Genomic DNA, 25,537 nt, shown 5'->3' on the forward strand with positions numbered 1-25,537 from the left:
CTTGCGTGACTTGGCGCCTGTTGGCCAGCAGTCCCTGCCACATGTGACAGCGTGGATGAGCTGGGAAGGCGTCATGCTCAAATGTGTTGTCACATGACTCGTTTGTGCCCTTGGGGCTCCAGTTTGCTTTGAAAGGAGAGTCTGGGTTCTGTAATTTGGCTCCCCGATTTCAGATGAGGTCTGCCGTGCCCCTGTGTCCTGTGGGCACGAGGAGGTGTTGTTTCCCAGGCAGCTGGGACCCAGCCCCTGGACCACCCGGCATCCTCGCTGGCTTGAGCTGTGCCCAGGCGTGTGCCCCTTTCCGTGGCTGTGGCCCCGCGGTTGCCTACTGTCTGAATAAATGATGCACAGTATGGCGTTGGCCTCTGAGCCCCCTTTCCTGGTCACCTCTTCCGTCCTTTCCTGCTGGGACGCCCCTTCCTCTGTGCAGGTCGTCTGCCCTGCCAGGCACTCCATCAGCCCCCCTGGGCTCATTTGCCTCTGTCAAGCCAGCCTTGACCATTGTCCTGTCTGCTTGCTGCCCACTGACTCCCCTCGGCTCTCTGGTCCCCAGCGCTGGAGGCCAGACTTCTGGGGAGTCCACATCTGCTGTCAAGTGTTGCTAGAGATGTTGAAAAAAGGATTCCTGATGGCAACTCGGAGGTGCCTTGGCCCCTTGCTCACTGCCTCTCCCCTGGGCCCCTCATTGGGCTGGTGGCAACCTTTGCTCTCTTAGCCTGGGCGCAGATCAGGCTGCGCTCTGCCTCCACTGGCCCTGTCCCATCAACTGACATCTGACCACACGATCACTCTCCCTAAACTGTGGTCAGGGTGTATCCCTCCTGCTGAGGCCCCCTTGACCTTCAGAGTGGAGCCCCCATGTCCAGGGGGCCTTGTCGGGCCTCTCATGGATCTTTGTTTGAACTTGGCTAAGTTCTCTCTGGGGGTGAAGTTCTTTCTGGGGTGACATCCTTCCCTCTCTTTCTTCAGGGTCACTCAGTCATCCCACTTCTAACTTCTCCGGTGAGCATTTGGCTATGTGTTTCCCTCTCAGTGCTGCTTTAGCTGCACCCCACATTGGGCTGTGTCACTGCACATTTTGATATCAATTGGTTTTAAGTGTTTTCTAGCTTCTGTGATTTCTTCTTTGATCACGAGTTATTTAGATGTGTGTTTTTTATTGTGCAAATGGATGAGTATTTTAAATTATCTTTTTGTTATGGATTTCCAGCTCAGTTGTGTAGTGGTCTGTATGATCCCAGTTATTTGAAGCTGTGGAGACTTGTTTACGTTCCTTGTGTATTTAGAGGCCTGTGGCTGGTTGCTGTGTTCACCACATCCAGCTTATTAAGGTGCCGGAACACCGAGAGGGTGTGCAGTCTCACTCGGGGTGGGTTTGTCCATTTCTTCTTGTTCTCACGGTGTTTACATTGGGTTTTATTAGGCGCCTGCATGTTTTAGGATTTTTATCTTCCTGGTGAATGTCTAGGCGTGCATTTTATTAAAGTCCATTTTCACTGTTGGCAGAGCTGCAGCACTGGCTTCCTTTTAGTCACTGCTTGCTTCTCATATCTTTTTTTGTTGTCTAATTTTTATTTTCAACCATTTTTTAGGTATGTCTTATTAATAGCATGCAGCTGACATTTTAAATGTTTTTTCAATCCAATCTGACATCTTTGCCGCTGACCTGGAGAATCCGATTTCTTTCCATTTTTTTGTGATTACAGATGTGTCTGGATGCTTCTCTTTTCTCTCTGTTTCCAGTTTGTCTGCTTTTTCCGTGTCCTTATTCCTCATTTCCTGATGATTGTGTGCTCTCTCTCGCCATGTGTTCTCATTCTGGTTTTCCCTCCTGGCAGTTAGAAATTACCTGTTCTGTCTCCCTCTCTCACTGGTTACCTTCTCCCGAGCAGCCCGGGCCTCAGCGTGTGTCAGTCTGATCTCACCACTCCTGCTCCTCCCGCTGACTTCTCTGTGTCCACCTCAGACACCGTTGTTCCGCGTCCTGTGATCAGGGTTTGCTGCCTGTACCCCCTCTTTCTCTTCCTTCATTCACCATTCTGTCTTCTGTCTCACGCCTGCCTCTGGATCCCCTTTCTTCTCCTTTACACAGTGCTTCATGTCGGTTCTTGGTGGTAAAGCCCAGGCTCCACGTGTGCCGTGGCCCCTGTGGCAGCCTGGTGACACCTGTGGCCCTCTTCTCATGACATCTCTACGTGCATAGAATAAAATCAGAGCACTGCAAAGGAAGGCAGACATCCCAGCCTGTGGTGCATGTCGGAGCCCCCGTGGCATGTGGTATCCCTTAACTAGTGTGTGAGCAGCTCTGCTCACCTGGGTTGGTCAGCCTGGAAAACCCCAGGCATTTCTGGATCTTGCTGCTTGGTGACGATGCCTGAAATCGTACAGATCAGCGTAAAAAAGGAAAAGGTGAAACCAACTTAAAAATGTGTTTCCTTAAAGCCCAGTATGTCCAAACTGTTGCCACTGGAACACATGGGCAGGAGAAGCACCGTTAACAAGATGCTCCGTATTCTCCCACTACCCGGTCTCTGAGAGCCGGCGTGTGGGCTGCGAGGACTGCATAGCTCAGTGGGACCTGCCCCGTTTCCAGCGGCCGTGGCTGCCTTGAGGATGGTGTAGACGGGCGAAGCTCGCTGGGCCTTGGGTGAGACGTGGCTCCGTGCCTTTCTCGTTCCAGGGGCCCACTGTGTCCCAGCCTCAGAGCACCGGCTGAGAGAGGCGGTCCTGGCCAAGTTCCTGTGCTGGCTGCTGGGCACGTACGTGGTCAAGCTGCTTAGGTCATTCTTCTACGTCACAGAGACCACGTTTCAGAAGAACCGGCTCTTCTTCTACCGGAAGAGTGTCTGGAGCCAGTTGCAGAGCATTGGGATCAGGTATCACAGCCCGAGCGTCACCCCTGCGTTTCCTCCGTCTGCGCAGACGCTGGCCCTGACTCCTGCTCCCGGCTCCCCAGCCCCTCCACATGGGTCCATCACCCCCACTACTCTGGGGGGTGTGGGGCTCTCGGGGCCGGGAGCCAGGGGACTCCGTCATGGTCCTGACGCATGAGGGTCCCACACTGGGCACAGACTCCTGAAGCCCCCTTTCCTCACCTCTGGGGTCTCGAAAGTGGAAGAAGTTAGTACTGAGTGGAAACAGCAGTGCTGGCAAACCTCCTCCTCGTCCTGGTGTGTGGGTCGGATCCTGTTGAATTCATACAGCATAAACAGCGCTTGTGTCCTGTTTCTGCGGCAAGTGTCAGGACAGAGGCGTCCACTGTGAAACAGACCCTGAGGCGGTGACTTCGAGGTTCTGTGGCCTCCGCATGGATTTGTCTCAGTTGCTCAGCAGCTGTTTTAGGTTTATTTTGAAGGATTGTAGCGGATATAAGCTGGATTGGGTTAGGGATGTGATAGCCTGAAAGATAAGGCCTGCCCTTCTGCAGCCAGCCCAGCCATGGTGCCCAGTGTCCTCAGAGGGCTTGGCGAGGACCCCGAAGGCGCGAGGTCGGGGCTCCCAGGCTCCACGGCACGCCCGAGTCAGGACCCCTGCACAGGGAGGGGGACTCTGAGCCAGGTGGTGCTGGGACCCCGGGTCCTGCGTCTGGGAGAGGGTCTGAGGCCTTTATCGTGGGTCTGAGGTAGTACTCAGGGCACTCTATTTAATAATTTAAGTATTTCATGGCACATGATCCAACGTGGCCATGCAGACACTCCTTGTAGGGACCGTGGAAACCTTTGCTCTGTCTGGTGGGTATCCACGTCCCGTGAGGGGCTGTACTCTCAGAGCCCTTCTTTGCCAGGGCCACCAGCCCGGGGAGCATCCTCGGCCCTGGCAGGCAGGAGGTGGGGGCACCCAGCCCCTCCCTGTGGGTAGTTTTGGGGGAAGGCCAAGAGGGAGCTGGCGGGTCCACGGGGAGATGATTCTGTTTCTTGGCTGCGGCTGCACCAAGAGCCCCTGCTCGTTCCATGTGGAGGAATGTGGGGTCCTGCTGCCCAGGGGTCCGTCCAGCCCCAGCCTGCACTACCCAAGGCTCTCTACCTGAGGGAACTGGAGGTCCTGGGCACCTGCCATGGAGGATGCTCCAGCGGCGTCTGGTCCGTGTGTTGGCGTGGCCACAGCGTCCTGGGTGTGGGTGTCCGGGCTTTGCCGACTTCACGGGCACTGGTGTCCTCACCAGCCTGCCCGCCCTGGTTCTCCCGGGGCGGTGTCCCATGAGGCCCTCTGTTTCAGACAACACTTCGAGAGGGTGCAGCTTCGAGAACTGTCGGAAGCGGAGGTCAGGCGACATCAGGAAGCCAGACCCGCTCTGCTGATGTCCAGACTCCGCTTCGTCCCCAAGCCCAGTGGGCTGCGGCCAATCGTGAACATGGACTACGTTGTGGGGGCCAGAACCTTCCATAGAGACAAGAAGGTCATCGCTTTTGTTTCACTTTTGAGTGAAGTGCATTTAAACCCCAGGCTTGGTGTGGACGTACACAGACAGCCTGGAGGAGGGCCCACAGCCACGAGGCTAGAGCCGGCAGCATCTCGGGCTGTGGGAGGGCAGAGCGCGTGGACGGGGCGTGTTCCCGGGTCCAGAGAAGGAGCTCGTAGGAAGGCCAGGCCTAGAAGCTGGTCGATGCGCTCTGAGAATCCAGAGTTCTCGTGACACAGCCTGTGACATGCGGGACCCACATGGTGCCTGTGGTCCTGCCGTAGCGCGGGGCCGCTGCGTGCTTTCCGAGAGCCAGTGACAGCACCAGACTGCTCAGCTGTCACCAGCCCACCAGGGTTCCGAGGACCCCCCCGTAGGACCTCGCGCCCGTGGTTAGCCCCCCGTGGCTCCTTCCATGCAGCCACCATGGCATCTCTGTGTCCCAGTGGCTCTGACCCCTCCTGAGTGCCTCCCTCTAGTGTTTGGGGTGATTTTGTCATTCGTGATGCCCCCCCAAATGAGAAAGCGAAGCTGTCGATGTCGACTGGGGGCCTAGTTTGGTCTTGAGTGAAGATGAAGTCCTCGTCGCTAGTGGAGTGGGGTCCCCAGGAGGCAGATCCCTCCTCGTCTGTGGTGGGAGGATGGGTGGGTAGAGATGCTCACACGTGTAGCTAATTGTAGTTTTTCCTCTAGAGTTTCTGAGATCCAACAATGGGTCCCTGGGGAGACCCTGGGGTCTGGGGGCATTCTGGCCCTTCCAGAGTCTGAGGGAAGCGGGGCGAGCAGGGGGAGGCGTCAGGGGCAGGCGCAGAGGCAGGGCGCTGCCTCTCATCCCTGGGGGCCCGTGGGTGGGGTGGGGGACCCTCTGACGATGCTGCCCCTTCCTGCGCTGGCCCCTGCAGGCCCAGCATCTCATCTCGAAGGTGAAGACGCTGTTCGGCGTGCTGAACTATGAGCGGGCGCGGCGCCCCGGCCTCCTGGGGGCCTCCGTGCTGGGCCTGGACGACATCTACAGGGCCTGGCGTGCCTTCGTGCTCCGCGTGCGGGCCCAGGACCCAGCGCCTCTGCTCTACTTTGTCAAGGTGGGCTCCTGGCTCTGGTCCCCATCCCTGCCCCACCCCCAAGTGAACCAGCTGGGCATTGGGAGCTCCCCCCACTGGGTGACCCTGCATCCTGGGCCCCGGTTGGGTGTGGGGAGTGGCCGGCCTTCTTCAGCACCCCCGTGTCTGCCCGAATGAGGTGCCCCTTGGAGGAGCTGCATCTGTGTCCCATAGATTCTCTTGGGAGCAGGGAGGGCAGGCAACCCCATCTCCATATGGAGGTGTCCGGCCCCTGAGGACAGAAGCTTTGGGCCTTCCCTGCTGGCGTGGGCTCCATGACCCTGTGCCTGACTCCATGGAGGGCTTCTATTCATGGGGAGGATCTGACACTGCTGCCTGCTCAGAGCACGGGGGATCCCCTTTCAGAGAAAGACACACATCTGGCCCAGCTCCCAGTGCCTGGGTACCCTGTGCCCTGAACATCTGCCAGGAGCCTCCTGGTCATCAGCCTGCAGCTCAGAGAGAGGGACGCAGGCCCACCCTGGGGATGCTCAGAGTCGGGGGAGGAAGGGGTGTAGAGAGAGGGACGCAGGCCCACCCTGGGGTACTCAGAGTCGGGGATGGGGGTGTCTCCATCAGAGCCCCATGGCACAACAGGCATGTGTGGCTGGGACGGGGCTGTGGGTAGGGAGTTTGGGGCCTACCCATCATGTCCTGTTCACCCCAGGTGTTGCTCAGGGCAGGTCGGCGTGCAGGCTTAGCAGGGCAGAACCCCAGGGCACGGGGACACGGGCGGAGGTGAGCATGTGAGCATCTGCACTCCCCGTAGGTGGACGTGACGGGGGCATATGACGCCCTCCCTCAGGACAGGCTGGCGGAGGTGATCGCCAACGTGATCAGGCCCCAAGAGAACATGTACTGTGTGCGCCAGTACGCCGTGGTCCGGAGAACTGCAGACGGACACTTCCGCAAGTCCTTCAAGAGACACGTAAGATCCCACAGGGGTGTGTCCGTGGCACAGGCGTGTCCGTGACACAGGTGTGTCTGGTGCAGGTGTGTCTATGGCATGTCCATGACCCAGGCATGTCTGGTGCAGGTGTGTCCATGGCGTGTCCATGACACAGGCATGTATGGTGCAGGTGTGTCAGTGGCACAGGCGTTTCTGGTGCAGGTGTGTCCGTGGCACAGGCATGTCTGGTTCAGGTGTGTCTGTGGCATGTCCACGATGCAGGTGTGTCTGGTGCAGGTGTGTCCGTGGCACAGGTGTGTCTGGTGCAGGTGTGTCTGTGGCCTGTCCATGGTGCAGCTGTGTCTATGGCATGTCCACGTCCCTGAGGCCCTGGCCCTCCTCCGTGGGTGCTGTGTGGTGCTCCCAGTGCTGGGAGACACCCCATTGCCCTCACTCTTCTTCATGTTACGTTCATCGTCTCTTCAAGCTGGCTCTTGCCCCTGCTGTCCCTTCACAGCCTCGGGCCCCCTGGGACTGAAAATCGGGTTTGTGCAGAGCAGGAGGAGGCCGGCGGCAGCAGAACTGTGTACACATTTAGGTGGCTTTCTCATGGCTGCCGCCAGGAGCCCATGCCTGGCCCGTGGCTGTGAAGAGGGGCTGAGTGTGCTCCGTGGGCGGGCTCTGTGCTGGCTCTGGGAGAGGAAAGGGCCAGAGGGTGCCTCGCCAGGACACCTGGACCTCGCTTGCCATCCCTGCTTGAGTGGTCCCACAGTGGCCAGGGTCCTCGGGCCTCAGCGGGGCTGGAATAGGACAACTGGGGTTCAGGTCGTGCCTGAGGCCCCATCAGCGTGCGGGGGTTTCCAACTGATCCTCACGAGCACGTTGGAGCGTGAGGGCCCCCAGTCCCTATAGGCAGCGCCGTGGGGGAGGCAGAAGGGTGCAGAAGAGAGGGACTTCCCCCACGAATTCTCAGGAAAGCCACACGGGAAGCCCCGGGGCCGGGCTCAGGCTGGTGTGGTTTGCACATTCTGAGTGTGGACACAGATGGCAGCCGCCAGCCACGTCAAGACACAGAAGTCACCAGGCCCGAGGGACTTTCCCTGCCCGTCCCCGGGGCGCCCACCGCTCTGACTCCGTCTCGGGGACTCACTCACCAGTCTCGACTTCCGTGAACGTGAAATCGGGCAGAACTTGCCCTCCCGTCTGGCGTCCTTCGCTCCGCAGCGTGTCTGAGATTCAGCCTGCCTCAGGGAGCAGCAGCTCTTGCCTGTCCTCGTTGTGGGCAGTGTCCCAACATGGGCACGCGGCACAGTGGGGTCCTGCTCTCTGCTGCTGGTGGGCATTTGTTTCCAAGTTTGGAGGGTTTGAACGACACCACTGTGGGTGTTCCCGCAGGGTGCCGTTTGGTGGACAGAAGCTCTCGTGTCTGTGGGCAGATTGCAGGGGCGGAGTTGCTGGGTCACTCTGTGCTTTGTTTAATTTTAGGGGATAAACGGCCAAAGACTTTCCCCAGCTGGCTGTGCCAGGTCACACTCCCCTGTGCTGCAGGAGAGGGCCTGTCACACTCACGCTCACGACACCTGCGAGTGTCTGCGCTTCTGGTCGGAGCCCAGGTGTCCTGGTGGGTGCGGAGCCATGTGTACAGCTGTGATTTGTGTCTCCTGACGTGGGGGAGGTCGAGCGCCTTCCGTGTACGGGCCGTGTGGGTCTTTTCTGGTGAGACGCCTGTTCAGGTCGCCTCCTCGCTGTGCTGGGCTGGCTGCCTGTGTTGGTGACCAGCGGGAGGTCTGTGCGTGTTCTGGATGCGGGTCCCCTGTCAGCTGACATACTGCAGATGCCTTTTTGGCTTGTCTGCCTTCTCCGTCGCAGGTGGAGTCTTGATGAACAGAGGTTTTTAACTTTGTGAAGTCCACTTTCTCAGCCGTTTTGTTCTTTTTTGGTGAGGAAAATTAGCCCTGAGCTAACATCTGTGCCCATCTTCCTCTACTTTATGTGTGAGATGCCACCACAGCGTGGCTTGAAGAACTGTGTGTGAGTCCGTGCCCGGGATCTGAACCTGCAAACCCCGGGCTGCTGAAGCAGAGCACGCGAACTTAACCACTATGCCACTGGGCCGGTCCCTCTCAGCCTTTTTTGGCTGAAGCTGTGTCCTGTTGGATACACCCGCCTGCCCCCATGTCGCAACGACACTCTTCTGCGTTTTCTTGTAGAACGTTCATTGTCTCAGCTTCACATTCGTGTCTGGGATCCATTTTGATTAATTCTGTGCGTTGTATTTTTAATCTGTTTCCATCTCTGCTGAAATCTGGGCTTTTGCTACAGACTTGTTTTCCAGTTCACTCAGCTCCTCTCTCTCTAATTGTCTGTTACACCCACTCACTGAATTCTTAAGTTCTACTGTCCTGTTTCTCAGTTCTGGAAATCCCATGCGAATTTTCTCACAGGTTCCAGGTCTCTGGTTAAATTCCTCGTCTTTTCCTTTGTTCTATTGACTGCGTTATCTTTCTTGATTTTAAGTCCCCGTGACTCGGTAACCACTCACTGCGGGTGGGTTTCTGCTGTTTCACTTGAGGTCTGGGACGTGGGCCTGTTCTTCATATGCCTCGGTATTTTTTCACGAGATCCAGACTTTGTAAATAGAAATTCTTAAAGTACAGGTTTTGCATGACGTTTTCTTCCAGAGAGAGTGATATTTTCCCAACTGTGACAGAGTGGTGGGTGGCCCTCCCCTCCCGTGAGTGGAGTGGTGGACGGCCCTTATCTTCCACAAGGGTTGGTGTTAGACCGTGTTTTGCCCCTTCTCTGGCCGTGGCCCTTCTGCTGTCTCCCCCAAGCGCCGTGTACTCCCCTCGGGGGGCCCAGGCCCCTCAGCCCCGGGTGGCGGCGATGACCACACTCCATCAGTCTCCCCGGAGCACCTGAAGCTGAGGGTCAGCGCGGGCTGGACAAGAAATCCCACACTGTCTGGGCTCCTTCCTCTGTGGCTCCTCCTCCCAGACCTGCTCCTCAATCCCAGCTGCATTGGTGGCCCTGAACCCCCACTGTCTTCAGTCTCATAGCCTCCCACTTTCTGCTAGGGCTCCCCCTCGCACGGCAGATAGGCAGGCCTCGGGGAAGTTGGGGTGAAGGTGGGATGCACCCCGAGGACTGGGACCCCACGCCTGCCTGCTTCTTGCCTCTCCAGCACCCCCAGGCAGTTTTCATGGGCGTTTTATGGGGTGGTCATAGTGGTCATGGGGGAGGTGACCACAGGTGACCATTGGTGACGTCCCTGTGACTTTGTAGCACTTTCCCGGTCCCGATGCCTTTGTTCTCCTTTTCCCAAACACACGCTACGCTGCGGAGCCTCCCTGGCTTTGTTCCTGACCCAACTCGGTGATCCGTGTCGTGACTTCTGCTTCTCGGTGTCCCAGGTGGGCTCAGGGAGGGAGGCGTCCACCCCCTCACGCCCTCTCCTGTTTGCCGGCAGGTGTCTACCTTCACGGACCTCCGGCCCTACATGAGACAGTTCGTGGAGCATCTGCAGGAGATGAGCTCACTGAGGGATGCCGTGGTCATCGAGCAGGTCAGTGGGGGTCGGCACAAGTGTCCATGCGCAGTGTGGTGGTCACTCAGCTAACGACTTGGGGGGAGGGGAGGAGCGAGCTGTGGACGTGGCCGAGGACACCACCCTCCTGGGCCCCGAGCCCTGCTTCTGCGTTTGGCTGAATTGTTCTTCCCACCTCCTTTCCACGTTTTCCGCTGCGTCCAGCTGCTTTGTCATGATTTGCTGGAGGCGTCTTGTCCCTCAGTTTTCATCTTGAGCCAGAAAGAGGCGTGTCCCCTTTCTTTCGGAGGACAAGTTGGATTTGACTGTAGACCCACCTCGAGCTGACCTGTCAAGTGGGAAACTGTTTTGCTTGCATCAGTGGGACTGCTCCCCTGAGCCGGGGCCGTTGGAGGTGGGTCGGCCTTGCAGCTCTGTGGCTTTTTGCAGAACTGGTTTAGGGACAAGCCTGGCCACCTGATGAGGCTCTGAGACCTCAGATGACTTTCCTTTGGCCACTGGGGGCCCCGCCGGTGTACCGCGTGAGCTGTCCGGGCCGGTGGCCGTGGGTCAGAGCCCAGCCAGATCGACGGGTGACCCCAAGGCGGCATCCAGCGTGGGGCGAGCGCCCATCTGTGCCGCGCCCTTGCGGCCCGCCGCCCACCCGTGTCTCCTGTCCCTTCCCAGAGCTCCTCGCTGAACGAGGCCGGCAGCAGCCTCTGCGATTTCTTCCTGCGCCTGGTGCACAACCACGTCATCAGGATTGGGGGCAAGTGAGTGGGGGTCCTCCCCACCTCCCATCATCCTCTCAAGATCCCCTGTGCTGCGGCCACTTGGCTGGTGTGGCAGAAACGAGGTGCCCATTGTTACGAGAAGTCCCTTGGGACTTAAATGCCAGCAGATAATTTTTTAAACCGTGCAATCAAACCCAGACTTCCCTGGGCGAGCCCCAGCACGAGTACCCTAGCGTGTGTCTGACGAGAGCAGTGGTCCGGGGGGCCTCAGGCTCACAGCGAAGGTTGTTAGAGGTCAGCTTGGAAGCGGGCGCTTTCTCTGCCATCATTAGCTGCGCGCCAAGTTTGGAAACCTTTTAGTTAAAGGATTTATCTTTATTATTATTATTATGTTATAAATGATTGTAATACTTATTAAAGTAGAATTACATTGGAAATATAAAATAACGTTCACGTCCTGGAGAAACACCGTCACGGTGCACAGCAGGGTGAATCTGACAGAGGATGTGCCTGCACACACGTGGAAACAGCCCCCCAGTCGGAAGAGAGCTTTCTCCACGGAAAAGGCCACTCCTGGGACCCCCTAGTTCTCCCCCAGAGGCACCACCCACTCCTTGGCCTGCTGCGACCTGTATAAAAATGGGTCGTGCCACGTGTGGACAGGCAGGGCTTTGTGGGAAAGAGCGACAGATCTTGACTCGCACTCCCCCCGGGTGGGCATGGTATGGGTGTCTGTGTGAGTGTGTGTGTGCGAGTGTGGGTGCGTGCATGTGGTCTGCGCACGTATGCGTGTGTGTGATGTGACCGTGAGGCCTGCTGTGGCCTGCCCGCCCTTCTGACCACGCTTTCCCCCCAGGTCCTACGTCCAGTGTCGGGGGATCCCCCAGGGATCCATTCTGTCCACTCTCCTCTGCAGCTTGTGCTACGGAGACATGGAGAACAAACTGTTTTCTGGAATTCAGCGGGACGGGTAACGGACTCCTTCTGTGTGTGTTGGTTTGTTTCGACCCACTCGCCTCTCTGGTCCTCTAGAGACAGACAGAACCACAACCAGTCTCTTCATGCAGAGTCGCACGGGAGGCAGTAAGCGGGCCTGGGACGTGGTATGAGTGGCTTCTAGTGCGGCCGGGGTTCTGGGCATTTTCCCGGGCATCTGACTGAGGCTGCGTTCTGATTGGACGGGCCCAGGGGCCTGGGGAGCCCGGCCTGATCGCAGGGCCCCTGCTCGTCCGCCCCCCGGCCAGTGCCGAATCCCACAAGAGGTTTAAGTCTTAGTGGAGCCTCTTCGGAGAAGGTTACTTCATTCTCGTCCCTGTGAACTCAGACGTTTAAGTTTCTCGCCATTCACTCCCCCAAGGAAGGGCGTGATGTTCCAAGTGTGAAAGAAGCCCCTCTCGGCGTCTCTCCTCTCAGGGTGCTCCTGCGCCTGGTGGATGACTTCCTGTTGGTCACCCCTCACCTGACACAAGCGAGAGCCTTTCTCAGGTAGGGCCCTCGCATGCGTGTGTCTCTGCGGGCTCTTCTGTGGCCCGTGTACAGCTGATGTAACTCACGTAATAACGTCCTTCTCGCCTCACGCCCATGCTCCCCGCGGCATCCCAGCGTCTCTAGTGAGTGCGCAGTTGTGCCGTTCCGGGAAACCGGGTGTGCAGTTACCTCCTCCTGTCACTGGTGGGAGCCTGGAGCCATCAGCGTGTCATGAGGTCGCAGGTGCCACCCGAAGGAGCACAGCTCAGGCGGCGGGCGGGGCGGAGCGGGGTCCACGGAGGCTCCTTGGAAGTCGCAGGCACAGGAACACGTTGGACGGTGGAGAGAGCAGTGACGGCGGATCCCCATGCCCCGGGGCTGAGACCCGGAGGTGGCCGGGAGGGACGCACGCAGGAGGAGCCCTGCGCGCTTGTCTGTGGCTTCCGCCGTGGAGGCACTTTGTGGAGCTCACTCGGGAGAGAACGGAGGATTTGGACTTGAAAACGATGTGTTAAGAGGCGTGGGGATCGCAAGGGGGGTTGGTCTTAAAGTTCATTTTGTTCAAACCAAAGTCAGGCCTGTGGGATCCTCGCCTTAGAGCTGCGGTCTGCAGAGCACAGTCACTCTCAGGGGCCCCAGGGCCTGGGGGCTTGTTTTAAAGTGTTTTGTTCGAAGGGAGGAGAAGGTTATAAAACCGAACCCTAAAGAAGTGTCACTGCCTGGGGGCACTTTGCTTTGGTTGCTGGGCTGTCTCTGGAGACACCCGTCTGTACACTGTCCCCGCACCCCGAGTCTGCCCACGGAGGTACTCTGCAGGGCTCGGCCAGTGCGAAGTCTGCTGCGTGCTCAAGGGTTTGATGTCACACACGGCAGTGCAGGATGCCGTGCAAGTGTAAATTCATCAAAGTTATTCAAATGACAAATCCGGGTCCTCGGGGGCACCAGCCACATTCAGAGAGCTCAATAGTCACATGTGGCCAGTGACTGCGAGAGGGGACAGCACAGAGAATGTCGCCTCCATTGTGGAAAGTTCTGGGGGAGGGCACTGCTCAAGGGTGTTGGGCAGGGAGGTGGCTCAGAGTGTGTCAGTCGAGGTACCCACCCCGCCAGGAGACAGACCACTGGGGGCAGATAGACATATCCAGGAGGCAGTTTTTTGCAAGGAATCGGCCCACACGACAGTGGGGATGCTAAGCAAGTCTGAAATCCATAGGGCAAGCGGCAGATGGGCGGGGGCTCATGCTGCAGTCAGAGGGGCTCCACAGTTCTGTTCTTTGGGCCCCTGCACTGATGGGTGAGCCTGCCCCGCTGTGGAAAATAAGCCCCTTAAAGCCGGCTGATTGTGGATGTCGACCACGTCTATGAAACACCCCAGCTGCACCCAGACTCGAGTTTGCACACCTGAGCACCATGGCTGCACCGAGTGGGCACGTCAACTGGCCATCGCAGAGAGGATGTGACCTCTTGGCCTCTGCCCTCCGAGCCCTGCCTCTCCCGGTTCTCAGCCGGGCTCCCATGCTCACTGCTCACCTGTGAACAGGGTCATCCAGGCTTCTGCACATCCTTCAGGATCCAGCCCTGGTCTGTGGGGACTCCATGCTCCGTACCCTGCTGCCTGCCTCTGATCGTTGGCACCCAGTCTCCAGAACGCTTTGGCGACGAGCACCTGGAGGCCAGTGCAGGGCTGGTCTGACCTTCCTTGGTGCCTGCCCGCTCCAGCCCTCCGCTACCCGGCTACCTCTCTGGGTTTATGTAGCATTGGACGAGTACTTCCAAGATGCCCGGACGGCCTCCCTGTCCTCCTGGAGGCTGACATGGCCTCTCTGCTTCAGGACGCTGGTCAGAGGCGTACCCGAGTATGGCTGCGTGGCGAATTTGCGGAAGACGGTGGTGAACTTCCCTGTGGACGGCGGCGCCCTGGGCGGCGCGGCCCCCCTCCAGCTGCCGGCCCACTGCCTGTTCCCCTGGTGCGGCTTGCTGCTGGACACTCGGACCCTGGAGGTGTTAGGTGTTCTGCGACTACTCCAGGTGAGCACGCCCGGCAGGTGGACACGGTCGGTCCAGTCCCGTTCCTGTTTCCGTGTGCCACAGGTGGCTGCGACCCCGAAAGGTCAGAGGCCTGTCTTCCCGTCCAGAGGAGGGCAGAAGCACGTCCTTCTGTGGGAGTGAGGGGACTCTCTAGGTGAGCAGTTGTGTGGGATTTTTGGTAAAAGACTGTGTGGCAGACTTGGGGGCACCAGCACGTTCCGTGGGGAGGCAGTGAGATCTGAACCCAGAGATTTCAGGACCTGCTGGACATGAGTGTCTTTAGGGCACATGCTTTAATGCCGGTCCGTGGCCTCACCGGACGTTATGAATTTGTGGTCACCTCTGGTCCGTTGGGGAAGCAGGGCTGTGGCGCATGGGGCCTGCTCTGTGCGTGATACCATGGGCCCCTGTTGTAGTTAGCTTAGGCTGCCGTAGAACATACCACAGACGGGGCGGTGTACACAGCAGAAATTTATGTCCTCTTAGTTCTGGAGGCTGGAAGTCCGAGATCCAGGTGTGGCCAGGGCTGGTTCCTTCTGAGGCCTCTCTCTTCAGCTTGTAGACAGCGTCTTGTCCCCATGTCTTCACATGGTCATCCCTGTGTGTTTGAGCATCTCTAGTGTCTCCTCTTTCTAGAAGGACACCTGTCACTCTGGATTAGGGCCCTACCATAATGACCTCATCTAACCTCAGTTACCTTCTTAACGGCCCCATCTCCAGACATGGGGTCAGGGCTTCATCCTATGAATTTGGGGGACATAGTTCAGCCCCTAACAGGGCATTTCCTCTGAGCCTGGGAGCTCACAGCCCAGCCTCAGGCCCTGCACAGACCTGAACGGACTCAGGACAGACACAGATGAGGAACCCGTGCTCACTCACTCATGAATAGCACAGACTCCAGAGCCGTGGTGGAAGGCGGGCGTCCCTCCTGTGTTGTAATTCCAGTTGTCCTGGCCTGGACACTCAGGTCCACAGTTGTCCCGTTTCCCAGGCTCTTTGGGAATTTGCTCTGAAAGGGGAGAGGCAAGTGCAGGCCCTTTCTGTGCGTGGTCCAGATGCGTCTGTCTGTCTCTCTGGCCTCCTGCTGCTGTTGTGCGGCCCTGTGTCTGTGCTTCTGTCTTCTGACCCCGTTCCCTGCCCGACTCTCCGGCTCTGTCTCCCTATCTTCGGGCCTCCACTCAGCCTCCCCAGGGGTCCAGCTCCCCCCGCCCTCCAGGCCCAGTTCTACCACAACAGCCCGAGGCCCCATTTCCCTCACGATGGCGGTTCCTCTGCGCTCTCCCGTTGCGGGCGCTGGAGTCGGGCGAGGACACTTCACTCATTTCTGAGGGTGTGGCAAACGGGATGACTTTTCTGGAAAGCTGCCAGTTTGTGTTCAAGTTCTTAAAATGTTCAGACGTTTTCCCAGTAATTCCACTTCTAGAAATCTGTCCTGAAGGAAAAGTCAGAGACGTGATCAGAGGTTTTATTTAAGTGCTCGGGGTAGGGTGCCTTAGCACAGAGACGAAACAACCGACATAAACAGCTGAGTAGATGTGATATGTCACCGAGAAGAAGCCTTATTCTGCGTTAATGTTGTTTTCAAAGAATATGTGATATAATGAAAAACTTATTTCGAGATAAGAGTGTTTAAAGCTGATATAAAAGATCCCACCTGGAGTGTAGACTGTGTCTCGTCTGCTCGTTGTGGATGCCTGCGTGCAGGCAGTGAGTGGTATGGTACCCGCGGTTGTGGTGAGCGGGGCCCTTTCCTCACACGTCCTGACGCTCACGTTTCCCACCAATGACTGCATGGCTGGTCGGCGGGGTCAGGCCGAGGGGGTGTCAGAGTCAGGGGGCGTCCTTCGTCTCCTGGTTGTGTGGGCGGACACCCGCACGTGAGGTGTGATCAGAGCAGCATTTGATGGCGTGGGGTGGGTGGCCTGCATGTCTGGACTCGCGAGGTTCATGCCCGCCGTCGTGTTGCAGTTACGCCCGGACCTCCATCAGAGCAAGCCTCACCTTCCAGCAGGGCTTCAAGGCCGGCAGGAACATGCGTCGCAAGCTCTTCTCGCTCTTGCGGCTGAAGTGTCACGGGCTGTTCCTGGACCTGCAGGTGAGCGCGCTGCCAACAGGCAGCAGACTTCAGACGCGGAGACCGCTGGCTTAGGTTCCCCGTGAGGCTTGCGTGGTTCATGGGTCCCGTTATTGTGGGTTGTGTGTGTGTGTGTCGAGGGCCCCTTGCCCCCACGCCCCTCGGGCCCCACCATCCTCGGCCCCAGGGCCCTTCCTCACAGGGTGTGGGGGTCCGAGGCCTCGGTTGGCTCAGGCTCCAGAGCCGTGGGGCCCAGGACATCCTCCGGGCCAGGCTGGGCACCGCCCCCTTGTCCCTTCCTGCTGGTGCCCTCAGGCGGCCCCAGCGGAGTCCGGGCCCCCCAGTGAGTGAGGACTCGGTGGGATCTCACTGGAGAGACGATGGTTTCTTGTCACTGGTCCTCTATCTTACTCCGTTTGACAAGAAGATAAAGGGCAAGACAGGGACTTGAATCCCAGGATCTCCCCTCCGTCTCTCTCCTTGTGGCTCCAGGTGAACAGTCTCCAGACGGTCTTCACAAATGTGTTCCAGATGTTCCTGCTGCAGGCCTACAGGTGGGTCCCCCGGGCTGCGCCGCCACAAGAGGGAGCACACGGCCGCGGCTGCAGGGCCGGCCTCGCCCTGGCTGTCCCACGGCGGGGACGGTGTTCTGCCTGCCGGGCTCCCAGGCCTTCACGTGAGAGCTCGGGTTTATGAGAAAGTGGTGTTTGCTTATTTTCAACAGCCCACGCTGCCTCTTCATCCAGGTCCCAGGTGGCGGTGGGAGGCCAGCGTGGCCCGGGGCGTCCCGGCAGGACACGGCTCCCTGACAGCCCAGCCACCATTCCTGCCCCACAAACTGGCCCGTGCTGAGGCCCAGCTGTGCTTCTGGAACATTCCAGGACATCCCCTGTCCCTGGTGGTCCGCAGCCCCCCTGCCGAGGACTGGGGCGCAGGTGGGAGATTGTACGGCGTCGTTTGGGGTGCTTTCCTAAGTCTTTGCTGGGAAAACGTTCCCACCTTCAGGCTGTGCCCCTCGGGAGGATGGACGCCCGTCCTTCATTAACCAGGTCACCTTGCCCGCCCGGCCTCGGGGACACAAAGCCGAGCTTTGCTCTCTGGGGTCTCCAGGGGAGACCTGCGCCCGGGCAGCTCCAGGAGGCAGCCAGCTTCCCAGGACTTTCTCTGGGGAAGTCAAGCCGTGGTCGCGGGGCTGGACGAGGGGCAGTAGCGTCTCCCGGGTGATGGGGAGCCCAGTGTCTGTTCAGAGCCTTTGAGAGTTCGCGTCATCCAGGGTTGTGTATTTGTTGTGAGACAAGGTTGTTGTCTCTCGCAGGAGCTGAGTGGGGCTCACGGAGCAAATTCCTCCTAAAACGTCACGCCAGGAAAGCTACTTTAGCCCCAGAGCCCCTGTGTTTCGAGGGCCGCTCGTGGGCTTCGTCCGTCCACCTCTGTGTCCTGGGAGGTGTGGAGCCCGCTCGCCCAGTCCAGGCCTCCCTCAGTACTCGGGGTCCCCCAGCTCTTCGTGGTCGTAATTATTCCTTCATCGCGTCTTCCTAACCACGTCCCCGTCCCCTCGTGTGTCAGCTGCCTCTGCGCCTCTCTGGACATGTGCTCAGCGTGTAAACGTTGAGTGTGCCCGTGTGCCGCTCCCAGCTGAAGACTGGGGGTGGCTGTGACACCTGCTTGCTTCTTGGGGCCCCTCCGGGGGTGAGCCGAGCAGCAGGCGATGCTTCCAAGGCCCTGGGGAACCGCGTCACCTCACCTCGCCCTCATGTCCCCACTAGTGGACCCCTTGCTTGTGGGGCCCTGGTCCTGGACACCTGCCCTCCAGGGGACGTTGCAGAGACCTGGGTTCAGAGGAGGCACCCTTCCGCAGCTCCCCGCTCCTCGGTCAGGGCTGCTCCCCGCTCCTCCGTCAGGGCTGCTCCCCGCTCCTCGGTCAGGGCTGCTCCCCGCTCCTCCGTCAGGGCTGCTCCCCGCTCCTCGGTCAGGGCTGCTCCCCGCTCCTCCGTCAGGGCTGCTCCCCGCTCCTCCGTCAGGGCTGCTCCCCGCTCCTCCGTCAGGGCTGCCACACGCTCCTCCGTGAGGGCTGCTCCCCGCTCCTCCGTCAGGGCTGCCACACGCTCCTCGGTCAGGGCTGCTCCCCGCTCCTCCGTCAGGGCTGCTCCCCGCTCCTCCGTCAGGGCTGCCACACGCTCCTCGGTCAGGGCTGCTCCCCGCTCCTCCGTCAGGGCTGCTCCACGCTCCTCCGTCAGGGCTGCCACACACTCCTCCGTCAGGGCTGCTCCCCGCTCCTCCGTCAGGGCTGCCACACGCTCCTCCGTCAGGGCTGCCACACGCTCCTCCGTCAGGGCTGCTCCCCGCTGCTCCGTCAGGGCTGCTCCACGCTCCTCGGTTAGGGCTCCGTGCAGCCCTGAGGTGACGGGTCAGAGAGCTGCTGGCTTCCCCACCCAGGGGCGTAAACGTTGGCTGTTCCCAAATATAGGTTAGGGAGGTCTGAGAACCCCCTTCCCTTTGAGGCAGGAGGCGGGGTCATAAAGCTGGGCCGTGGTGGTCATGGCAGCTGGGGCTGTACGTGTGCACGTGGTGCTCGGAACAGGATGCTCACCAGGCACCGTCTGAGTGGAACCTGCCGGGCTCAGCGCCTTCCGTGGGAGATGGAAATCCCCACTGGTGGAGGCCTCTCCCTGCTGCACACTAAGCACCACCCCTCCCTCGCAAGAGGGTCCTCCACCTGCAGAACGTGCTCCCCTGCTGAACTGGTGGTGTGTCCCCGACCCTGGGACCCGGGCACGTTAGGTTTGTGTGTTTCCAGACCTGGCTCCCCTCTCCCGTGAGTGGGGAAGAACTTCCCACCCAAGAGGGGTTTTGGGAGTGTGAGATCAGATTGCCGGCTGGACTGGCACTCCCATGTTACTCCCGAGAGGGCGCAGGTGGTCGGCGGGACCAGGAGCACAAGGCATCTGGCAAGGAGCTGGTCTTGTGGTCGCACACACACACGTGCACACACCAACACGTGGACATACGTGACTTGTAGACATGCATGCACAACACGTACCAACTGACTACACATGCACACACGTGCCTGCACACAGCCTGCACACAGCACGCACGTGCACGCCTGACTCCAGGTGTACACTTGCTCACACTCGTGAACACATCCTAGCCCAGAGATTTCCTATGACAAGGGTGGTTGTCTCCTAGGTTCCATGCGTGTGCACTGCAGCTTCCGTTCAATCAGCCAGTGAGGAACAACCCCTCATTCTTCCTCCGGGTCATCTCCGACACCGCGTCTCGCTGCTACGCCCTCCTGAGAGCCAAGAACGCAGGTGCGCAGGGACGCAGGGCGCGGCCGGCAGGGTCCAGGGGTTGCCCGTGGTGCTGGCGAAGCTCGGACGGCTCCCTGCACGCTCCAGCACGGAGCTGCCGTGTGCTCTGGGAGCCCCACAGCCAGAAAGCACCAGCCCCCTGTGTGGCTGAGTTAGGAGGCTCGGCTTCAGGCCTTCTGCCGCTCTTGGGCAGGGTTCAGCTTGATGACCGCTCGCTGGCCTCCTCTCGCGCCCTCGCCGTGTGGGCAGATGGCGGCGTGGTTGGGGTGTGACGTACGTTTGGGACCTGGCTGTTGGTCCTTCCCTCGCCCACTCTGCCTCCCCCTGGGTGCCCTCTCTGCGGTGCTCTGAGGGCTGCACAACCCCAGGCTACGGTCCCTGTAGCCGCTCTGCCCGTCTCGGGGAGGGAAGCCACGTGCGGGGCGCCCACGCGAGCTGCTCGCCCGCCTCTGCTTCAGAGTGCACTGCCCTCTGGCTTGGCTTTCCTCTGGGCGTCTGCACCTGGACCTCCTGTGGAACCGCTGTCTGTGCTCCCCCAGCTTGTGGTGCGCGTTTCTGATCAGTCTGGTGTTCAGGCCAGGCAGTATCTCCGTGGTCCTGAGCCTAACGCTCAGCTTTTTGTTGTTTCTGTTTCGTGGAAGTTTCTTTGGAGAAGAGGGAAACGTTCAGTTGTCAGAATTCTCTGGTGCTTGTGTGGGACGGCCCCTGAGTGAAATTGCCCGTCTGCCCCCCGCCTCCCAGCCCTGCGCTCGGCCTGGAGGGACCCTGGGCAGCGTCTGGAGTGCATGGTCTCTCCTGGGCGGAGCACGGGGCTGGGCAGGGGCCTCAGCCTCTCTGTGTGTCCCCAGGGATGCCACTAGGGACCAAGGGCGCCTTGGGCCCATTTCCTCTTGAAGCCGCTCAGTGGCTCTGCCTCCGCGCCTTCCTGCTCAAGCTCGCTCGTCACAGCGTCACCTACAGGCCTCTCCTGGGGGCGCTCCGGGCAGGTAAGAGAGGGCAGAGTCAGCGCCCGGCCCCAGAGACCCCCCCACCCCATCCTCGAGCGTGCGTGCGTCTGGGCCCGCCCTGTCTGTGTGGCAAGTGGTGGGTGCAGGGTGATGGGATGAGGGGCCCGAGGGTCTCGGGCTCCCCCCCTCATTCAGGGGCCTGGCACGCCCACTGGGCCACCCATGTCTCCAGGCCACACCTCCACAGCCTATATCCCTACCCACGGGAACTGCATCTAGGTGTCTCCCTTCCAGCCCCACTGGCCTACGTGTCCTTCCTCCAACCCCCGACCTGTGTCTCCTCGGGTCCCTGCCCTGGCTGCCCCCCGACACTGGTGTGGGGGTCATCAGCTTCTTCCCTGAACAATCCCCCCAACCTGCACCCTGTGCTCTGAGGGTCCTCACTGGGACCCTCTGGGTCCTTGTCTGCTCCCTGGCGATGGTGGGTGCTGCCCCTTGTTGAGGTTCCTGGCACCCTGAGCCTGGCCTGCCAACAGTAGGCACTCAGCACACAGACCGTCCTGCCTGGACTCTCAGCGGTGTCCTGAGCCTAGGTTGAAGGTTGTTCTCAGTTTCCTCGAGAAACAGGTCTGACATCAGTCATCTCCTTGCAGCCCAAGCACAGCTGTGCCAGCAGCTCCCGAGGGCGACACTGGCCGCCCTGGAGGCAGCAGCTGACCCGGCCCTGACCACAGACTTCAAGGCCATCTTGGACTGATGGCCGGCCCTTCTCATAGCATAGGGTGGACCCCCAGGGCCCTCAAGCCCCATCCCATGTGGTTCCACATCCAATGTGGTTCCATGTCCCATGTGCTTCCACGTTGTGGAGGGGGCTGGCTCCACCGTGAGGGTCTGGCTCCTCTCCCCCAAGACCCCAGGACGTGTGCTGCTGGCCGGGCTGCTCCCGGGAGGGGCTTGGCCATGTCCTCAGGAAGCAGGGCCTGCCTTCCACCACCCTCTGGTGATGGATCTGTCCTTCAGCCCTGATGGTAGAAGGAGGCAGGGAAGGGAGGGGGAGGCGGGGGGTGGGGAGGAGGAGGCAGGGGAGGGAGGAGGGGGCAGGGGGAGGGAGGAGGAGCTGGGAGGAGGGAGGGGGAGGGAGAGGGATGGAGGAGGAGGGGGAGGGAGGGGGAAGCAGAGGGGACAGAGGAGGAGGAGGGAGGGGGAGGCATGAAGAGGCAGGGGAGGGAGGGAGAGGCATGAAGAGGCAGGGGGAGGGAGGGGGAGGCATGGGGAGGCAGGGGGAGAGAGGAGGAGGAGGGAGGGGGAGGGAGAAGGAGGCAGAGGGAGGGAGGAGGAGGCAGAGGGTGGTAGAAGGATGCTGGGGAGAGAGAAGGAGAGAGAGGGAGCGAGGGGGAGGGAGGGGAAGGCATGAAGAGGCAGGGGGAGGGAGGAGGAGGCAGGGGGAGGGGGAGAGAGGAGGAGAAGGGAGGGAGAGGGAGGAGGAGGCAGAGGGTGGCAGGAGGATGCAGGGGAGAGAGGGGGAGGGAGGGGGAGGCGTGAAGAGGCAGGGGGAGGAAGGGGGAGCGAGGAGGAGGCAGGGGGAGAGAGGAGGGAGGGAGGCAGAGGGAAGGGGAGAGGGGGAGAGAGGAGGGAGGGAGGGGGAGGCAGGGGGAGGAAGGAGGAAGCAGTGAGTGGCAGGAGGACGCAGGGGAGAGAGGAGGAGGGAGGAGGAGGTGGGGAGGCAGGTGGGAGACCCTGGCTGGGGCGCTGGGCATCTGGACTGGGGGTATCAGGCCCTTGTCCCCTCTTCTCTGTGGGGGCTGCTGTGGTCTGGAGCGATGGCACATGTGTCCCGTGGACACAGGGGACACGTAGGTGCTTAGTGGTGGGCATGGGCCCCTTCTCGCTGACCCATGCAGCTCCTGGGCTCGGATCCTCACACCTGTCCTGGGAGCAGCACCAGCCCGGCTGTCCCCCAGCCGTGGGGTCCAGCCTCATTGAGCTTCCCCGGAAGCAGAGGGCTCTGTCGGCTGTGTGGTGCCCGTCCCCACGCCCTGTGCAGGCCCCCTGGAGCCCGAGTGTCCAGCACACCCCACATGTCACCCCCACTTCCAGACTCTTCCCCACTGGTCCCCACTCAGCGCATGTCGCCACCTGCACGCCTCCTACCCCCCCACCCCCACCTGGTGTCTCCACAAGGGCTGCGGGAGGAAGATGTGGAGCTTTGGTTTATTTTCATAGTTGTTAAATTTTCTCTTAGCGTTTGTATTAAGGTGTGTGCTACTCAAGTACTGCCATCTGTGATCATAAAAACATGTGTCTATCAGGTGCATGATGCACACGGGTCCCTGGCCTGGCGGGGGTTGGAGGGGTTTCGGGTGTGAAGATGTGGCAGGAAGGAGACGGGAGGCGGGACAGGCGCTCCCACGGTGCGGGTGCAGCCAGGTGGGAAGACCCCAGCCCAGCACCCACCACGCTGACAGCCAACTCAGGCCGAGCTCCTGGACACTCAGGAGAAGGCAGGGAGGAGAGCTGTGTGACCTGGGCATGCACTTGTCCTTTGGCCGTCGCCGTCACTGTGGGCCACATGGTTCTGCTCTTTCTGGAGGGTTCCTCAGAGTGGGCAGCAAGGGCCGTGGACACAGTGGGGTTTGGGAGGGTGGGTGATAAGCCGGCCGCCCCTGTCCCTCCTCTCCAGGCTGCTTGTCTCCTGACCTGCCCCCATGTTCTGGACCTGGGCAGGTGGACGTGCTGTGTGCAGCCGGTCCCTGTCCATCCACCCCCGAGTCTGTCCTGCTGTGCCATCCTGGGTCTGCTACCCGGGTGGGGGCGACCCTGCCTCTCTCCCATTACCCCATCCTGACCACCGTGAGTTCCTTTATTGGTGTGTTGTCACGTCCATTTAGCTGAACTTGGGAACACACCCGGGGAGGAGGCACACGTGGGGCAGACGTGTCGGCTGCAGGCACCCTGGGTTTGGGAATGGGGGTCATGGAAGTGGGGGCTCTGCGGAGGAAGAGCCGTAGATCTGGGTCCTGGAGGATGTGGTCTCCCTCACGGGTGTCCTGCTCACACGGGCAGAGTCCCACACACACGGGGATGGCAGGAAGGGCTGGGAGGCTGGGATGTGGCGCTCTGCTCAGGGTCAAGGGTCATGTTCTGGAGGAGACTGGATTGAGGACCTCGGGGAGAGCAGTCAGCCCCCCTGGGTCATGGAGAGAGGTGGTCAGCCCCTGACTGGGCCGTGGCCAGGAGCCCCCGAGAGAGCTTGTTGGGGGAGGCAGGGCAGCTCAGAGGAGACCTGGGAGATAGAGGAGCAGATGTCAAACTGAGCTCCGGGTCCCCTGGAGGCTTGAACCACACAGATGCTGCCCCCCCAAGTTTCCAGTTCAGGGAGTTTGCATTTTAACAAGTTCCAGGTGGTGCTGATGCTGCTGGTGGGGTAGGGGGCCCCAGCCGAGAATCACTGCTGGGGGGAAAGGGGAGGTCTGGGGGCTGTCTTCTGTGGGTGGCCATGGGGTGGAGCAGACAGCGGCTGGCTGGGTCCAGAGTTGGAGGTGGATAGAGGGCGAGGCCTCCTCGAAAGCAGTGACCTGAGGTTGTGGAGGGGCTTGTTTGAGAGTGGAGGGTCTGGGGCCTTGGTGACAGCAAGGAGCCCTGCCCACCTCCCAGTAGCCTCGCCAGCTTACCCCCAGGGTCCCTGATGGATCCCTGCCTTCTGGGTCCCCAGCCTCAAATCCCTGTGAGGGCCCCCAGAGAAAGAGCATGTCGTGGAGCTGCAGGTTTCCCTCAGGGCGACAAGCCCAGTTCTGCCCTCGTCCTTGTTGAGGACGCGCCGGCCAGCAGGAGACAGTCAGCGTGCCCTTCCAGACCACGGGTGGGTGGGGCCCTGCTGGGTGCAGGTGGACTATACAGGGCGCTGGACAAACGTCCTCGAACAAATGGGAGGAGCTGGAAGGCTTACACAAAGGACAGGAGGGGAGCAGCTCCAAGGGGGTGTAATCTGTGAAGGTACGGCCCCCCCCAGGGGCGTTGGCGTTCTATCTGTCCCCCCAGGGCAGCGCGAAGGCTGGTAAGTGGCATTTCACATCAGTGAGCAATTCCCAAGTCTTCCTTCCGGGATGTCCCTGATGGGGCCACCTACGCTGGCAGGTGCCATTGAGTGTACCTTGGACGGGGTCAGTGCTAACGCAGCCCACACTGGCTGAGCGTGAGTGCACATTGCGGGTCGGGGTTTATGGATATTGCCTTGTTTACTGCTGCCCGGAGAGCATCCGAGCGACTGAGCTTACGCATTTATGACGGCCCCAAGGCCACAGAGCCATCATAAATGCACTGGAGAGATGAGCGGTGAGGGCTGAGCCCCACCTGCCCCCGGGTGTGGCCTGGCGGGGCCCTCGCTGTTATAGAGGGAAGGACTGACCTGCCCCTCGGGGGCGGGTGATGCTCAGGGCGTCAGACAGGACATGATGGGGACACAATGGGGCCCCGCAGCAGGTGCCTGAGCTGACCCGCCACCCGCCACCGCGGACTAACGGCGCCCGGGCCTGTTTCTGGCATTTCCGTAACCGACCAGCCCAAGCAGTCGGTTATTGCTGTTATCCTTCCTCTTCAAGTCTCCAGAATCTGGTTTCTCTAGCAAATGTTTTTGTCGAGACTTTCCACAGGATCACGTGTATTTTGGCTGAAGTGAAACCCTTGAAAAGGCAGATGGACAGGCCTAATTCACTAAGGGCTCTTTCTGATTCATCTCTTTTTTAAAACCGCGTGCAGACTGCCAGTCTCCTCAGGGTGAAATGTGAAAACGATAAAGTCTTAAGAAGCAAAGAGGGGCCAGCCCTGTGGCGGATAGGTTAAGTGCGCACACTCTGCTTCGGGGTCCCGGGGTTCATGGGTTCAGATCCCAGGTGTGCACCGACGCACCGCTTGTTAAGCCGTGCTGTGGCGGCGTCCCATATAAAGTAGAGTAACATGGGCACAGATGTTAGCCCAGGGCCAATTTTCCTCAGCAAAAAGAGGAGGATTGGCTACAGATGTTAGCTCAGGGCTAATCTTCCTCACACACACACAAAAAATTAAG

At 60.0% G+C, this 25,537-nt stretch overlaps 1 protein-coding gene across 11 annotated transcripts in view; it reads left to right on the plus strand.

Annotated features, from left to right (window-relative positions):
- TERT (telomerase reverse transcriptase) overlaps positions 1-25,537 on the plus strand; it is a 42,877-nt gene that overhangs the window by 2,984 nt on the left and 14,356 nt on the right. The window contains exons 3-16 of one of the 11 annotated variants that reach the window (XM_058564390.1): positions 2,681-2,876; positions 4,216-4,396; positions 5,302-5,481; positions 6,269-6,427; positions 9,858-9,953; positions 10,602-10,687; positions 11,505-11,618; positions 12,062-12,133; positions 13,948-14,143; positions 16,112-16,238; positions 16,710-16,771; positions 19,404-19,528; positions 20,377-20,514; positions 21,129-21,522. In XM_058564390.1, coding sequence (XP_058420373.1) covers positions 2,681-2,876; positions 4,216-4,396; positions 5,302-5,481; positions 6,269-6,427; positions 9,858-9,953; positions 10,602-10,687; positions 11,505-11,618; positions 12,062-12,133; positions 13,948-14,143; positions 16,112-16,238; positions 16,710-16,771; positions 19,404-19,528; positions 20,377-20,422 — 1,640 coding nt within the window. In that variant the 3' untranslated portion in view covers positions 20,423-20,514; positions 21,129-21,522. Of the gene's footprint in view, positions 1-2,680; positions 2,877-4,215; positions 4,397-5,301; positions 5,482-6,268; positions 6,428-9,857; positions 9,954-10,601; positions 10,688-11,504; positions 12,134-12,250; positions 12,402-13,947; positions 14,298-16,111; positions 16,239-16,709; positions 16,772-16,963; positions 18,396-19,403; positions 19,756-20,376; positions 20,515-21,128; positions 21,523-25,537 lie in introns of those variants that run through there. The other 10 variants (XM_058564392.1, XM_058564388.1, XM_058564391.1 and 7 more) reach the window with 10 other exon arrangements.

Source organism: Diceros bicornis, chromosome 20, assembly GCF_020826845.1.
Source record: "Diceros bicornis minor isolate mBicDic1 chromosome 20, mDicBic1.mat.cur, whole genome shotgun sequence".
In the NCBI taxonomy this organism is placed as follows: Eukaryota; Metazoa; Chordata; class Mammalia; order Perissodactyla; family Rhinocerotidae; genus Diceros; species Diceros bicornis.